This window comes from Bufo bufo, chromosome 10 (genome assembly GCF_905171765.1).
Source record: "Bufo bufo chromosome 10, aBufBuf1.1, whole genome shotgun sequence".
NCBI lineage: Eukaryota > Metazoa > Chordata > Amphibia > Anura > Bufonidae > Bufo > Bufo bufo.
In genome coordinates, this window is record NC_053398.1 from 67,100,767 (window position 1) to 67,116,387 (window position 15,621).

Consider the following 15,621-nt stretch of genomic DNA (forward strand, 5'->3'; position numbering starts at 1 on the left):
TTCTAGTTAAAGGGTGAACCTGAGACATTAAATGCTGATCTATTTTGCATATATTTTGTATATCCTGTTTAAATACTGCAAGGTCAAATATTACAATAACGAACCAACCTTGCATACGTTGGTGTTACTACATATATAACGGGCAAATTCTCTGCACCACGACGGCGTGAGTTATCTCTTCTGTGAACATCATTGGCAGGGTTCATTTGATGTGTGCAGTCACATTGCTGACCTGGGAACAATCACAGTACATAGGAAAAAATGTGAAGGCAGTTCCACTAAGTCAATCACACTACCCAATCTCATCCATAAATTCTGAAATCATATTCTTCTAAGGGTGAGTCAAAACAATTCTCAAATTTGGAACTTATTGTTATTCCAGTAAAATGAGAATAAGGGGTCTGCCACAGTTATGTATCAAACACATTTGACTGGTCAAGAGCAGAAACTTCATCTGTGGTACTTCACTCACCAGTCACAGCAAAATAATATCTTCCCGTAGGCAACTAGGGCATGCTGGAAGTTGTAAGTGTGCAAAAGTTGGAATGTATAGAGTGGTGCTTGAAAGTTTGTGAACCCTTCAGAGTTTTCTATATTTCTGCATAAATTTGACCTAAAACTACATCAGATATTTACACAAATCCTAAAAATAGATAAAGAATCCTTGTCTATGTTTGTGTAGAAACCTTATTTCCTCTAGACACAGAGGATGTCCCCTCTTATGTGATGAAAAAAATGAATCAAGCCAGCAAAGGAGACAATATGGATAATCACAATACATTAGTTAAGTGGCTTTTATTAAAGAGGACGTGTCACCCAAAAATTTTAATGCAATCTGAAAGCACCATGTTTTACAGCAGGAGAAGGTGAGCAGATAAATATATATTTTAAAACTTGTAATTTTCACATTTACATCAGCAGGCCTGTGAAGTACTATCGGTAAAGGGAGGAGGTGTTATCAGTGACTGACAGCTATCTCTGTATTCACACAATGCTATCAAATTACTGATAACACCTCCCTCCTGTACCAATGCTGTTCACAGAAGGGAGAAAAAGCAGAGCTATAAATGTATAAAATTACAGGTTTTACTGAATCTTTTCCCACAAAAATATAGTTTGCTCGGCTTCTCCTGCTCCTGTATAGCATTTTTTGGTGAAAGGTCCTCTAACTTTTTCTACATGATATTTGCCATTTGCTTAAGTGAAACAACCCCTTTAACATTAGCTAATGTGAGAAAGGCCTTAGGTTCCTTTGTGACCTTGTGGACTATTACAAGCCTTGTTCTTGGAGTGATCTGACGGTGAGGGTGAGGGTAACTGGTGTCCAAACTCTTTAAAGGCTATAGACACCTTAGGGGGCATTTTTTAAAATGTATTATTGCATTGTACTCATTTTGAGCTAAATATAATTTTTCATTTGGTCTTTATAAGTACAGTAGTTTACGACCACATATGGGGTGTTTCTGTAAACTACAGAATCAGGGCCATAAATATTGAGTTTGGTTTGGCTGTTAACCCTTGCTTTGTAACTGGAAAAAAAATTATTAAAATGGAAAATCTGCCAAAAAAGTGAAATTTTATCTCTATTTTCCATTAATTCTTGTGGAACACCTAAAGGGTTAACAAAGGTTGTAAAATCAGTTTTGAATACCTTGAGGGGTGTAGTTTATAGAATGGGGTCATTTTTGGGTGGTTTCTATTATGTAAGCATCGCAAAGTGACTTCAGACCTGAACTGGTCCCTAAAAATTGGGTTTTTGAAAATTTCAGAAAAATTTCAAGATTTGCTTCTAAACTTCTAAGCCTTGTAACATCCCCAAAAAATAAAATATCATTCCCAAAATGATCCAATCATGAAGTAGACATATGGGGAATGTAAAGTAATAACTATTTTTGCAGGTATTACTATGTATTATAGAAGTAGAGAAATTGAAACTTGGAAATTTGTAATTTTTATTTTTTTATATAAATAAAAATGATTTTTTTTTACTTCATTTTACCAGCGTCATGAAGTACAATATGTGACGAAAAAAACTATCTCAGAATGGCCTGGATAAGTCAAAGCGTTTTAAAGTTTATCACCACTTAAAGTGACACTGGTCAGATTTGCAAAAAATGGCCAAGTCCGTAAGGTGAAATAGGGCAGAGTCCTTAAGGGGTTAAGGACAGCCAGGTGCTGCCAAAATCCGGTCCGGTATTTGACCTCACCTAGCTGTAAATACCTGTTTTCCCAGACCAAACCTTTCACTGCGTCACATACCCCCCCATTTATTCAACCCTGAGGGGGTGAACACACGCCAGACAGTGTTGTAGGGAGTTTTGTAGGGAGAAAAACCATCGGGTGACCCGGGCATTTATGTCCTTGGCCTGGCTCATCCATTTGAGAGGGGAGTGGTCAGTCACCAGGCGGGATTTTCTCCCCAATAAATAATAGCGGAGAGATTCTAGTGCCCACTTGATAGCCAGGCACTTTCTCTCCACTATACTATACCGGGTCTCGGCTGGGGTGAGCTAACGGCTGAGGAAGACAATGGAATGCTCCTCCCCGTTGACTTCCTGAGACAGTACAGCACCAAGGCCTATTTCGGAGGCATCAGTCTGTACTATAAACTCCCTTTTGAAGTCGGCGTCACCAAAAAGGGGACCCGCACAGGGCCGACTTCAAAGCGGAGAAAGCCTCTTCCACCCGATCATCCCAGCGAACCATCATTGACTTGTGTCCCTTCAAGAGTTCTGTCAAGGGCACAGCTAGAGCAGCAAAGTGGGGAACAAACCTCATGTAATAGCCCACCATTCCCAGGAATGAGTTTATTTGCCTAGTGGTGACAAGTCGGGGCCAATTCCGTATCGCCACTATTTTGTTCACTTGGGGTTTGACGACTCCACGCCCAATGACATATCCCAGGTACTTAGTCTCTTCTAATCCTATCGCACATTTTTTGGGTGTTAGCGGTTAGGCCAGCTTTCCGAAAAGTCCACTACAGCCTGCACTTTGGGTAGGTGACTTTCCCAGTACAGTGGATGACAATATCGTCCAGGTAAGCCGAAGCGTACCGCCGATGTGGATGAAGCACAATGTCCATTAGTCACTGAAAAGTGGCGGGTGCGCCATGCAGACCAAAGGGTAATACCTTATATTGATACAGCCCCTTAGGAGTGATGAAGACAGTTTTCTCTTTGGCAGCCTCCATTAAGGGCCCCTGCCAGTACCCGTTCGTGAGGTCAAAAACAGAAAAATACTGGGCTTGTCCTAACCTCTCGATAAGCTCATCCACCCGGGGCATGGGATACACATTGAATTTGAAAACCTCGTTAAGTTTTCGAAAGTCGTTACAAAACTGCAATGTCCCATCCGGCTTGGGTATCAATACTCTAGGACTGGGCCACTTACTTTTTGACTCTTCAATGACGTCTAGCTGCAACATTAGCTGCACCTTCTCTGATATGGCTTGTCGCCGAGCCTCGGGCACCCGGTATGGTTTTAATCGGACTTTTGCCTGAGGCTCAGTGACAATGTCATGCTGGATTATGGAAGTGTGTCCAGGGAGGTCCGAGAACACATCCGTGTTTCGACTAACGAACTCCCTGGCCTCCTGAGTCTGTTTAGAGGAGAGGCTGTCAGCAATTTTTGCTGTGGCAACCGCCTCTCTTGCATCAGACAGAGGGGCCGGTACCTTTTCTCCTCGAAAAACCCAGCCGCGGGCTGTCATCTGTACAGGTTTCCCTATCTTTCCACAGTTTGAGTAACTTCATATGGTAAACCTGCTCTGGTTTTCGCCGCCCTGGCTGGTGTACCTTGTAGTTTACATCTCCAATTTTCTCGAGTACCTCGTAGGGCCCCTGCCACCTAGCCAGGAACTTACTGTCCATGGTCGGCACCAGAACCAAAAACCCGATCACCCAGGTTAAAGATCCGGACCCGAGCCTGCCGAATATAGACCCGACTCTGGGCTCGCTGAGCTGCCTCCATATGCTCCCTAACAAGAGATAACACTGTCTCTATCCGAACTTGTATCTGGTTAACGTACTCAATGACGCTTATGTGGAGTGGGTTGTTGTTCCCACGCCTCTTTGGCCACGTTCAAGAGACTGCGAGGGTGTCTGCCATATAGCAGTTTGAAGTGCGAGAACCCAGTAGAGGCACTGCGAACATGAGATAAGCCAGAAGGAGGTCAAAGTCCTTCCCATCTTTAGACACTACCTTTTTCATCATATTTTTTTATGTTTGGTTAAACCATTCTACCAAACCGTCCATTTGCTGATGGTAAACGGATGTCTGTAGTTGTTTTATGTGCAGCAACTTAGAGTTCCCTCATCACCTTGGACATAAAATGGGTCAGTTGGTCGGTCAGAACCTCTTTAGGTAGTCCTACTCAGGAAAACATCTCCATTAACTCCTTAGCTATGAGTTTGTCCGAGGTATGTCGCAGTGGCACCGCCTCCGGGTACAGAGTGGCGTAGTCAAGAATGACTAAGACTTGTTGATGTCCTCTGGCAGACTTCGCTACTGAGCCTATGAGGTCCATAGCTTTTCGGTCAAACGGTAGGAAGATTTCCAGGCCTTTTTCAGCAGACTATCTGCTTTACGGTCCATAGGATCCTGTAGATGTGAGGAGTCCTCAAAAAGGTAGCAAAATCTTTTTGACTTTAGCCACCTGGATGTCAATTTTTGGTGTCTCATCGAATATTTTAGACTCCGAGGCATCAAACACTAAACGGTTTCTGAAATCTTTGGAGACTCCCAATCTCTTCTCAGGATCAACCATTCATCCAATATCATGTCTCTAACTTTTTTGTGTATGGGAAAAACTCTGGCTTTTTTAACTCTTAAGCCCCCAAACATCTCATCTTGAACACCCCTAGGCTTCTGTAAATCTTCTATACTCAATGTCGATCTGACCGCCCTCAAGAACTCGTCCATCTCCTCCATAGGAAAATAATATTTTCTTTCGTCCCCAATTAACTCCCCTTCAGCTAGATGGTCTTTTTCTCCAAAATATTTGGATGAAGAGGCGTCGTCTTCTACATCTTCAACTTTAGAAGTAGATGGCACAGAAATTCTGGGCTTTTTTGTAGTAGGTACAGGGGATGAGCTAGGGCCCAACAATGAAGCTAGAGAAGATTTAATTTCTTCCTGTATCATATATTTTTTTTACTTCTGATAGAATATATGGTTCTTCCTTCAACAGATCCTGAATATATTCTTTACATAATTTTTTCTTGTAATTTTGAGGCAGTCTTTTTGTGCAAGTAGCACATTTTATAGAGATCTGAGTTTTGTCTTTGGCTTTTTACACTATTTAAGAGAGTCAGATAGAACAACCATGCATTGCTATACTGCAGAGTATATGTACACATAAATAACTTTTCTCCCCTTTCTTTGGGGAACTCACGGAAGGAGCCACTGCGGGGGAGGGGGGTCTGGGTTCTCCTTATGTCCAGACTAAGATTCTTCTGCAGACATGCTGAACGGATAACCCCGTTCTCCTGCTGCCTGATCGCACTTTTAAGCATATTGCCGGCGTCTGACATCATTTCTCCGGCCCTCCCATACTTTCGGAGGGTCCCGGACCGAACTCCACCCCCTCCAAGACGCTATGCCATCTGTCACGTGACTCCCTTCATGACGGCTGTAGCACGCAACCGGAGTGTGCACGCAGCCCTTAGTACCTCCCCCAGACTTCCGGGGAGAACCGCCCGTCTTGTTCCCCACGGAGGGGAAGAGAGCTCAAGGGATTAGATGTAGCAGGTGGATGCTGCGGCAGAGCAGCGAGCACCGAATATATTACCTCTGCCCAACGTTAGCCAGGCCGCAGGAGGACAGAGGGATCCAGGATGCTGCACAGGTAAATCTAAGGAAGGCTTCCCAGCTCCTGATAGACCCATCCTGAAATAAAAATAACTAACTCTGTACCTCCCACATGAGAGCCCTCTCTCTGACCTGACCCCTGTAGAGACAGAAAACACTGAGGGGAGAGAGTGGGTGGAGTAATTATAACTCTCTCTTTCTGTGTTCCTGCCCATATAGAGGTCAAGGGTCAATCTCCTTGTGGCCGTAATGGTGGATGAAATGGGAACTGGGAAAAAAAAGCGAAACAAAAGTGTCACGATCCCTACTCAATAGGTCACGTCACTGGGGTGAATTATGCTAGTGAGCTCATCAAGTTACCACAGAAATTCCCACCCACCTATTCTAGATGAAGGAATGATTCTAACTTACTCCCCTAGATTCTAACACCCCAATATTTTCTATCACAATAGCTGCCACCACCTATACTATAAGGCAATAGGGGTCTATATACCCAAATTTAACACCGTAACACAGGTTATCTATATGGGACCTAAAATCCTCTGAAACACTACTGGTAACGTTATTCCCTCCGAAAGAGCAAGTTCTACAAGACCACAAGGAAGGGACTTATTAATGTTTAAATTTAATACACAATAGTGTAGTGCAATACAAAAAGAAAGTGTCAGATAAAAGATAAAAATGTACATACAATAACAATGCAGTGAACAGATAAAATAAATGGGATAAAATACGGAATATTGTCTTACTGAGATGCAGCAGTTAAATTCTGGCTGTGGGGACAGCTGAAGATATGGGCAGTCACTATCAAACTAGGGATCGACCGATTATCGGTTTTACCGATATTATCGGCCGATATTCAGGATTTTGAACGTTATCGGTATCTATTTTGCCGATATTCCGATAATGTATTGGGAACACAGAACGCGCTGCTCTCAGCGCTCTCCATGTTCCCTCAGCAGCACAGGGGAGAAGGAAGCAGTGTCTCCCTCCCCCTGTGCTGCTGCCGCCAATTAGAGGAGAGAGGACAAAAGAAGGGGAGGGGCTGTGGCCACCGCTCCACCAATGAAGATAAGTCATTCATATACAGGAGGCGGGAGCTGGCTGCAGAATCACATAGCCGGCTCCCGACCTCTATGAGCGGTAGCTGCGATCTGCGGTAGTTAACCCCTTAGGTGCCGCGCATCGCAGCTACCGCTCATAGAGGTCGGGAGCCGGCTATATGATTCTGCAGCCAGCTCCCGCCTCCTGTATATGAATTAATGAGAGATTTCTCTTCATTGGTGGCGCAGTGCGCCCCCCCCAAGCCCCCATCCCAGTATTAAAAACGTTGGTGGCGCAGTGCGCCCCCCACCCAAGCCCCCCCCCAGTATTAATCATTGGTGGCAGTGGCCACAGGATCCCCTCTCCCCTGCTCCTCCGATCGGAGCCCAGCAGTGTAATCCTGGGGCTCCGATCGGTTACCATGGCAGCCAGGACGCTACTGAAGCCCTGGCTGCCATGTTCAGCTCCATGCTGCTGTGTGCACAAAGCACAGAGCAGCAGGGACAGTGTGAGCTCCTATTCACCCTGATAGAGATCTATCAGGGTGAATAGGACAAGGGTTCTAGTCCCTAAGGGGGCTAAAAGTTAGTAAAAAACAAACAAATAAACCCCCACAAAAATATTAAGTATAAATGAAAAAGAAAGATTTACAAAAAAAAATAAAAAATACACGTTAACAATAAACATACATTTTCAGCAGATTTGTGTAGGAATTTTTTTTTTTTTTCAAAAATGAAAATTCCCAGAATATCAGTATAAATTATCGGCTATCGGCCTGAAAGTTCACAAATTATCGGTATCAGTATCGGCCCTAAAAAAAATAAAAAATCTATATCGGTCGATCCCTACTCCAAACGATGTGGATCCCCAAAATGGCTGACCATTACCTGTTCCCAAACACCACAGCTGAGGGGTGGGCTGTGAGGGAACCTCCCTCCTTTCGGTCCGGCCTTCTGGGACGTCTGATATTATTCAGGTTTCTGCCCTACCTTCCCAGAAGACTGACTGAGGTGGCAATATGAATCACGGCGATTCCTCGCTGTAAGACAGGGACAAGTATGATCCCATAATCTGAGTCGCTTTGTCTCGGTCATACAGACAACAAATATGATTGAGTTATGATTTCCAAAAGGCCAGATCCTGAATACAGAGAAATGCCTCCTGTCCAGTATGGCGTGCATACACTCTGCCCGAAGCCCATGTCAGGCTGAACACAATTATTAGGGTTCTGAGGCTGTGGGTGCCATGAGGTCGGAGTTATGGCTTCTGATATTATTTCATTCATCTACTGAATGGGTTAGACCACCCACTGGTCTAGCAACCAACATGTCTAGGGTGGCTGTGCATTTTAAGTATCCCCCTCCCAGGTCTTCATTAGGATGCCCAAATATTTTTCAATTGGCAGGCCTGTGCTAAATGGGGGCTTCCTCTGATAATGTGGAGTTTCTCACCTAGTCTTCAGACGGGCTGGCATCGAGAGGCAACATGTGCATTTGCTTAATAGATCAATTAGCCATTGCTACAGTCAGGTCCATAAATATTGGGACATTGACACAATTCTAACATTTTCTGGCTCTATGCACCACAACAATGGATTTGAAATAAAACAAACAAGATGTGCTTTAACTGCAAACTGTCAGCTTTAATCTTGAGGGTATTTACATCCAAATCAGGTGAACGGTGTAGGAATTACAACAGTTTGCATATGTGCCTCCCACTTGTTAACGGACGAAAAGTAATGGGACAATTGGCTTCTCAGCTGTTCCATGGCCAGGTGTGTATTATTCCCTTATTATCCCAATTACAATGAGCAGATAAAAGGTCCACAGTTCAATTCAAGTGTGCTATTTGCATTTGGAATCTGTTGCTGTCAACTCTCAAGAGGAGATCCAAAGAGCTGTCACTATCAGTGAAGCAAGCCATCATTAGACTGAAAACAAAACAAACCCATCAGAGAGATAGCAAAAACATTAGGTGTGGCCAAAACAACTGTTTGAAACATTCTTAAAAAGAAGAAACGCACCGGTGAGCTCAGCAACACTAAAAGACCCGGAAGACCTCAGAAAACAACTGTGGTGGATGACCGAAGAATTCTTTCCCTGGTGAAGAAACACCCTTCACAACAGTTGGCCAGATCTCTCCAGGAGGTAGGTGTATGTGTGTCAAAGTCAACAATCAAGAGAAGACTTCACCAGAGGGAATACAGAGGGTTCACCACAAGATGTAAACCATTAGTGAGCCTCAAAAACAGGAAGGCCAGATTAGAGTTTGCCAAACGACATCTAGAAAAAGCCTTCACAGTTCTGGAACAACATCCTATGGACAGATGAGAACAAGATCAACTTGTACCAGAGTGATGGGAAGAGAAGAGTATGGAGAAGGAAAGGAACTGCTCATGATCCTAAGCATACCACCTCATCAGTGAAGCATGGTGGTGGTAGTGTTATGGCGTGGGCATGAATGGCTGCCAATTGAACTGATTCTCTTGTATTTATTGATGATGTGACTGCTGATAAAAGCAGCAGGATGAATTCTGAAGTCTTTCGGGCAATATTATCTGCTCATATTCAGCCAAATGCTTCAGAACTCATTGGACGGCGCTTCACAGTGCAGCTGGAAAATGACCCAAGGCATACTGCAAAAGCAACCAAAGAGTTTTTTAAGGGAAAGAAGTGGAAAGTTATGCAATGGCCAAGTCAATCACATAACTTGAATCTGATTGAGCATGCATTTCACTTGCTGAAGACAAAACTGAAGGGAAAATACCACAAGAACAAGCAGGAACTGAAGACAGTTGCAGTAGAGACCTGGCAGAGCATCACCAGGGATGAAACCCAGCGTCTGGTGATGTCTATGTGTTCCAGATTTCAGGCTGTAATTGACTGCAAAGGATTTGCAACCAAGTATAAAAAAGTGAAAGTTTGATGATTATTATTCTGTCCCATTACTTTTGGTCCCTTAACAAGTGGGAGGCACATATGCAAACTGTTGTAATTCCTACACCGATCACCTGATTTGGATGTACCGTATTTTTCGCTTTATAAGACGCACTTTCCCCCCCCCCAAAAGTGTTAGGAAAATGGCCGTGCGTCTTATAAAGCGAATACTTCGCTGGCCGCTATGCTGCACAGCGCAGCCAGCGAAGTATCAGTGACAGTGTGGAGGCGGGGCCCGGTGCAGTGACACTACTCTAATACACCGGGCCCCGCAACTGTTAAACATTCAATCTGATCTATAGCTAATAGTATATGCTCTGTACGGCTCTTACTGTAATACCGTAAGTATAGCGCAGACCGGCATCTCCCTCGGTCATGTGCCGCTTGCCGCACCTCCTTCCTCATGCGCCGTCTGCTCCAGCTCCCTCTGTCATGCGCCCCTGCCTGCTTATCTCACTTTATGAATGAACAGGCAGGCGGCGCTTGACAGAGGGAGCTGGGGCAGGTCATTAACAGTTGCGGGGCCCAGTGTATTAGAGTAGAGTCACTGCACCGGGCCCCGCCATGAGTGTCTCCGCCTCCTCCCTCCACACTGATGCATCTGATGGGGGATCTGTAGATGACACTTATGGGGATCTGTGGATGACATAAGTGTCATGCACAGATCCCCCCCATCAGTGTCATGCACAGATCCCCCCATCAGTGTCATGCACAGATCCCCCCATCAGTGTCATGCACAGATCCCATCAGTGTCATGCACAGATCCCCCCATCAGTGTCATGCACAGATCCCCCATAACAGTGCGTCATCCACAGATCCCCCCATAACAGTGCGTCATCCACAGATCCCCCCCATAACAGTGCGTCATCCACAGATCCCCCCCATAACAGTGCGTCATCCACAGATCCCCCCCATAACAGTGCGTCATCCACAGATCCCCCCCATAACAGTGCGTCATCCACAGATCCCCCCATAACAGTGCGTCATCCACAGATCCCCCCATAACAGTGCATCATCCACAGATCCCCCCATAACAGTGTCATCCACAGATCCCCCCATAACAGTGTCATCCACAGATCCCCATAACAGTACATCATCCACAGACCACCATTAGTTCAAAAGCTACCAAAAGCACACCTTTTGGTTCAAAATATTTTTTTCTTATTTTCCTCCTCAAAAACCTAGGTGCGTCTTATCATCAGGTGCGTCTTATAAAGCGAAAAATATGGTAAATACCCTCAAATTAAAGCTGACAGTCTGCAGTTAAAGCACATCTTGTTCGTTTCATTTCAAATCCATTGTGGTGGTGTATAGAGCCAAACATGTTAGAATTGTGTCGATGTCCCAACCTGACTGAATATAATCAGCTATTGATAATGTAAGTCTAGGAGAATATGAGATTATATCTCTATCTGTCTATTTACCGTACCTCGGATTTCGTTACAAAAAGTTTTTAAAAATAAAAAATATAAAAAGAATATAAAAATTCTAAATCACCCCCTCTCCCCAAAATGTAAACAAAAAAATACAGATCATGGGCATAACCTTGTGTGAAAACGCCCGTACTATTAAAATATAATAATTAGGGATGAGCGAATCAACGTCTGATGAAACATCCAAAGTCTATTCGAATAAAACTTTGTTTGAATATTGTGGTACTTTGGAACCGAAACCAAGTTCAGGAAAAAGGTTTTTAACAGTAGAAATTAATTTTTGAAGTTATTAGCTGATGTCTCGTGAGACTTTGCGAAGTAATAACTTTGGCTCATCTGAGCCAATACATTCAAATACTGTACAACTCCCCTTTTTTGGGCACTTCTCCTCCGACAATTTTTTTTTATAAAAAGTGATCAAACTGTCGTGCACATCACAAAATGGTATCAAGAAAAATTACAGATCGCCCCACAAAAAAACAAGCCCTCACACAGCTCCATACACAATTACAAAAAAGTTATAGAGGTCAGAATATGGCAAAGAAAAGAAAAAAATATATATTTTTTTTTTTCAGTGTAAATACACAAGAAAAACTATACATATGTAGTATTGCCTTAATCATACTGACCTGGAGAATGAAAGTAACTGGTCAGTTTTACCGTATAGGGATTGCCATAAAAACAAAAAACTCATAATACTGTTGCGGAAATGCATTTTTTCCCCTCTATTTCACCCCATTTGGAATTTTTTTCCTGCTCCCCACTATATCGTATGCAATAGATTAAATGGTGGAATTAGAAAGTTCAACTTGTCCCGCAAAAAAACAAGCCTTATACAGCTATCTGAACTTAAAAGTAAAAAAGTTATTGCCCTAGAAAGACAGGAAGTGAAAAATGTAAATGCAATAAAAAAAATAAAAACTTCCGGGGCTCAAAGGGTTAAAGATGGTTTTGTAACCTTACCAATCTGATGAGCATCAACAACTCTTCTACTGAGGTCCTCAGAGATCTCCTTTGTGCCATGATACATTTCTACAAACGTGTTGTGAAGGTTAAACTTTCTTTAAAGAGGACCTTTCATGGGTCCAGACATTATGAAATAAGTAGCAGGTTATGTAGGGCATAGACCAGGGATCTAAGAGTGCTTGCTATTTTTTCTGGGTCCCGCCCGTTCGCCTGCTGTGTCCCTGTTGAATTCTCTCGCCTGGTATGCTAATGAATAGCATCAGTACAGGGAGGAGGAGACTGCCTTATTTCTCAATGGGCGTCTCCTTCTCCCTGGCCGTAGCGTGGTCCAATTACAAAGGAGAGCGTCACAGCAGGGAGAAAAAAACAACTCACCTTCTCCCTGGCTGTGATGCTCTCCTTTGTGATTGGACTGCGCTACAGCCAAGGAGAAGGAGACACCCATTGAGAAACAGGGCAGTCTCCTCCTCTCTGTACCGATGCTATTCATTAGCATACCAGGTGGGAGAATTAAACAGGGGCACAGCGGGCGAACGGAGCGACGGCCAGAAAAAAATAGTAAGTGCTCTTAGATCCCTGGTCTATGCCCTACATAACCTGCTACTTATTTCATAATGTCTGGACCTATGAAAGGTCCTCTTTAAATAAAACGGGTCACACACCCACACCCACTTGTCATCCTATTGATTGAAAATCCCTGACTAATTTCACCTTCACATACATTTGCCACTCACAGACGTGATATTGAATCTTTTTTCTAAAATAAATGACCAAATCAATTTTTTTCACTCGTTTGATTTGGTAATCTTTATCTATTTTTAAGCCTTGTGTGAAGATCTGATGATGTTTTAGGTTAAATTTTAGCAGAAATATAGAAAATTCTGAAGGGTTTACAAACTTTCAACCACCACTGTATATATTCCAGCTTTTGCACACTTATGACTTTCAAGTACCACTGTAGTTAGGGGACAAATAGCATACAGAAATGGTTTCTTCCGCTGTCGTAACACTACAACTCCTATTTGGTCCCGGTTGGTTGCAGCTGCCCATGGCATGCTGAGAGTGCAGTTTTGCAACAGCTGGAGAGTAGAGATGGGAGAAGTTTAGAAAAATTTGATTCTGCCAAGTCGTTACAAATAAATTACACGAATTGCGATAAATCAGGTATACCCAGGCCACTCTGCCTAATCATCCCACACTTGGTGGCTCAATCTCAGTGTAAAGGCTTGGAAGTTAATCTGCAGGGAGAGTGCAGCGCTGTGTGCATTACGTTCTAGTGCACCCAAATTCATAGTTAATCCGCTCTGTAGGTACTGTGCCATCAGTATTACAGGCAGGTGTAATTTATCGCCATCTACATCACTGTGCAGTGCACCATGATTCATAGTTAATCCTTTCTGTTAAACGAAAAGCATACAGCACCCTTCAGTAAAACAAAAAACCTGTGCATGCCCCTACAGGAGCTGCGCCCAAATGGCTCCTTAGTGGAACAAAATAAAGAAACGGAGGCAGCGCCAATAAAGTAGTGGAGAAAAAATATCTTCTTTTAATGCAAGTTGTGGCAGTGCAAACATATGCTTTTTAATCCCTTCTGTTAGCTGTAGATTTACTGTATGTCAGTATTACAGGTCACTGTAAGGCCCCCTGCACACGATCAGGATTGCGTGCGGATTTTCCGCGCAGATTTGCGTGCGGAAAATCTGCACCGTAGGTCATGTCCATTGTATTCTATGAGAATTTGAAATTCTCAATGCACACGATGCAGATTTTTTCCGCGCGGATTTTGACCTGCGGTGCGGATTTTAAAATCCGCGACATGTCAATTAATTTTTTTTTTCCTGACCGGATTTTCTTCATTCACTTAGTGAAATCCGCATGCGGAAAATCCGCACCAAAATCCGCATGCAAATCCGTATGCAAATCCGCACCAATTAATGCGGATTGACCGCACAGATTTGCCTGCGAACACCTGCGGATTTCAGTGCGGATTCTCCGCACATGAATCCTGAACGTGTGCATGTACCCTTACCGTCAGGTCTAATTTATAGCAGTGGACTTAACCGTGCAGTGCACCAAGATTCAAGTAGTGGCCCAATGACAGAGTGGGAGGGTGGCAGCAGCACTAACAGTGGCAAAAACAGATGTGGATCCAAAACAGAAATAAAATGTAATGGAAATAGTTGCATCTCATCTGCGTTTTGAACCAACTCCTGCTTTTGGCTTACAAATACTGACCATGTGAAAGAGGCCTTACAGAGGCTCAAAATACAGGATCCTTTTTTTTTTCTGTTCTTCTAAAGGGATAAGAAGAACGGAAACTGACAATAGTGGTCCCATAACAGAGTGGGCATGGGGTCCAACAGTAGTGGCAGTAACAGGAACAATGGTGGCCCTATGACAGTGGGGAGGGGCAGCAGCAGTGGCATACAGCACAAGATGGTGGCAGATCACAGTATTAGCAGAACCCAACATAGCAAGGCCCAGTGGCATGCATATCCCTTTAAAAATGTTAAATGTATACATCAATAGGCCAAGAAACCCCATTGTACGACTTGCAGTAGAGGCAGCAGGCAGGTGGCATAATCAGAATGGTGGCGGCAGAAGAGCATGGCCAGAAGTAACGGCCCATTTTCCTGAATATTTTGCTGTGGCAGCACTCTACAGTATGATCATTAGTAGCAGAATGATTTATTCTGTTGCATCAGGAACCGGTGTCTGGAAATCAGGGTTGATCCACACCTGATTCATCTTTATGAAGGTTAGTCTCTCAACATTCTGCTAGGAAAGGCGAGTTCTCTTAGGGGTAACTATGTCCCCTGCCGCACTGAACACTCGCTCTGATGCCACACTACTGGCTGGGCAGAAAAGCATGCCCGTGGCAAACTCCGCCAGTTGCAGCCACACTTCAGGTTTGCATGCACAGTAGTCCAAGAGATCTTAGATCATGGGTGATAGCAGAGGTCGCACTACATTTTTTCCAGAAGAGAAAAAAATACTCCTCTTACCATTTAGGAGGAGTTTTTTTTTACCCGAGGAGTATGAAATTTGCAGTAATACAAATACATAATACAAAGGCCTACTATTGTTCACATCTGCGTTGGAGGCTCAGTTTGGGGCGTCTGTCACAGACTGTCAAAAAGACCAGGCAAAAAAGCCTCGCATATAGGATTTTTATTGCCTGCTAAAAAGACAAGATCCTGAACGGACTTCATTATAGTCAATGGAGTCTGCTCTGCTCCTGTCAGTTAGGTACCCGATCCAGCACTTCCGTTACTTTTGTTGTTCTGCTCATCAGAGCAGAACAACAAAAATAAATGGTGGCGGTGTGAACGTGCCCTCTCGTCAACTTCTCCAAGGTACAGTCCCATGTAAATATTGCTCCCCTCCCTCCAGGATAGGGTTAATAAGCCCCTGGGGGGTCTGGAGAGAATGCA

General features: G+C 43.7%; 1 protein-coding gene across 1 annotated transcript in view; it reads right to left on the bottom strand.

The window, feature by feature from the left end:
• B3GAT3 (beta-1,3-glucuronyltransferase 3) overlaps positions 1–15,621 on the bottom strand; it is a 79,768-nt gene that overhangs the window by 59,998 nt on the left and 4,149 nt on the right. Inside the window, exon 4 of the mRNA XM_040409728.1 lies at positions 109–232. Within this exon, the coding sequence (XP_040265662.1) occupies positions 109–232 (124 nt within the window). The remainder of the gene's footprint in view (positions 1–108; positions 233–15,621) is intronic.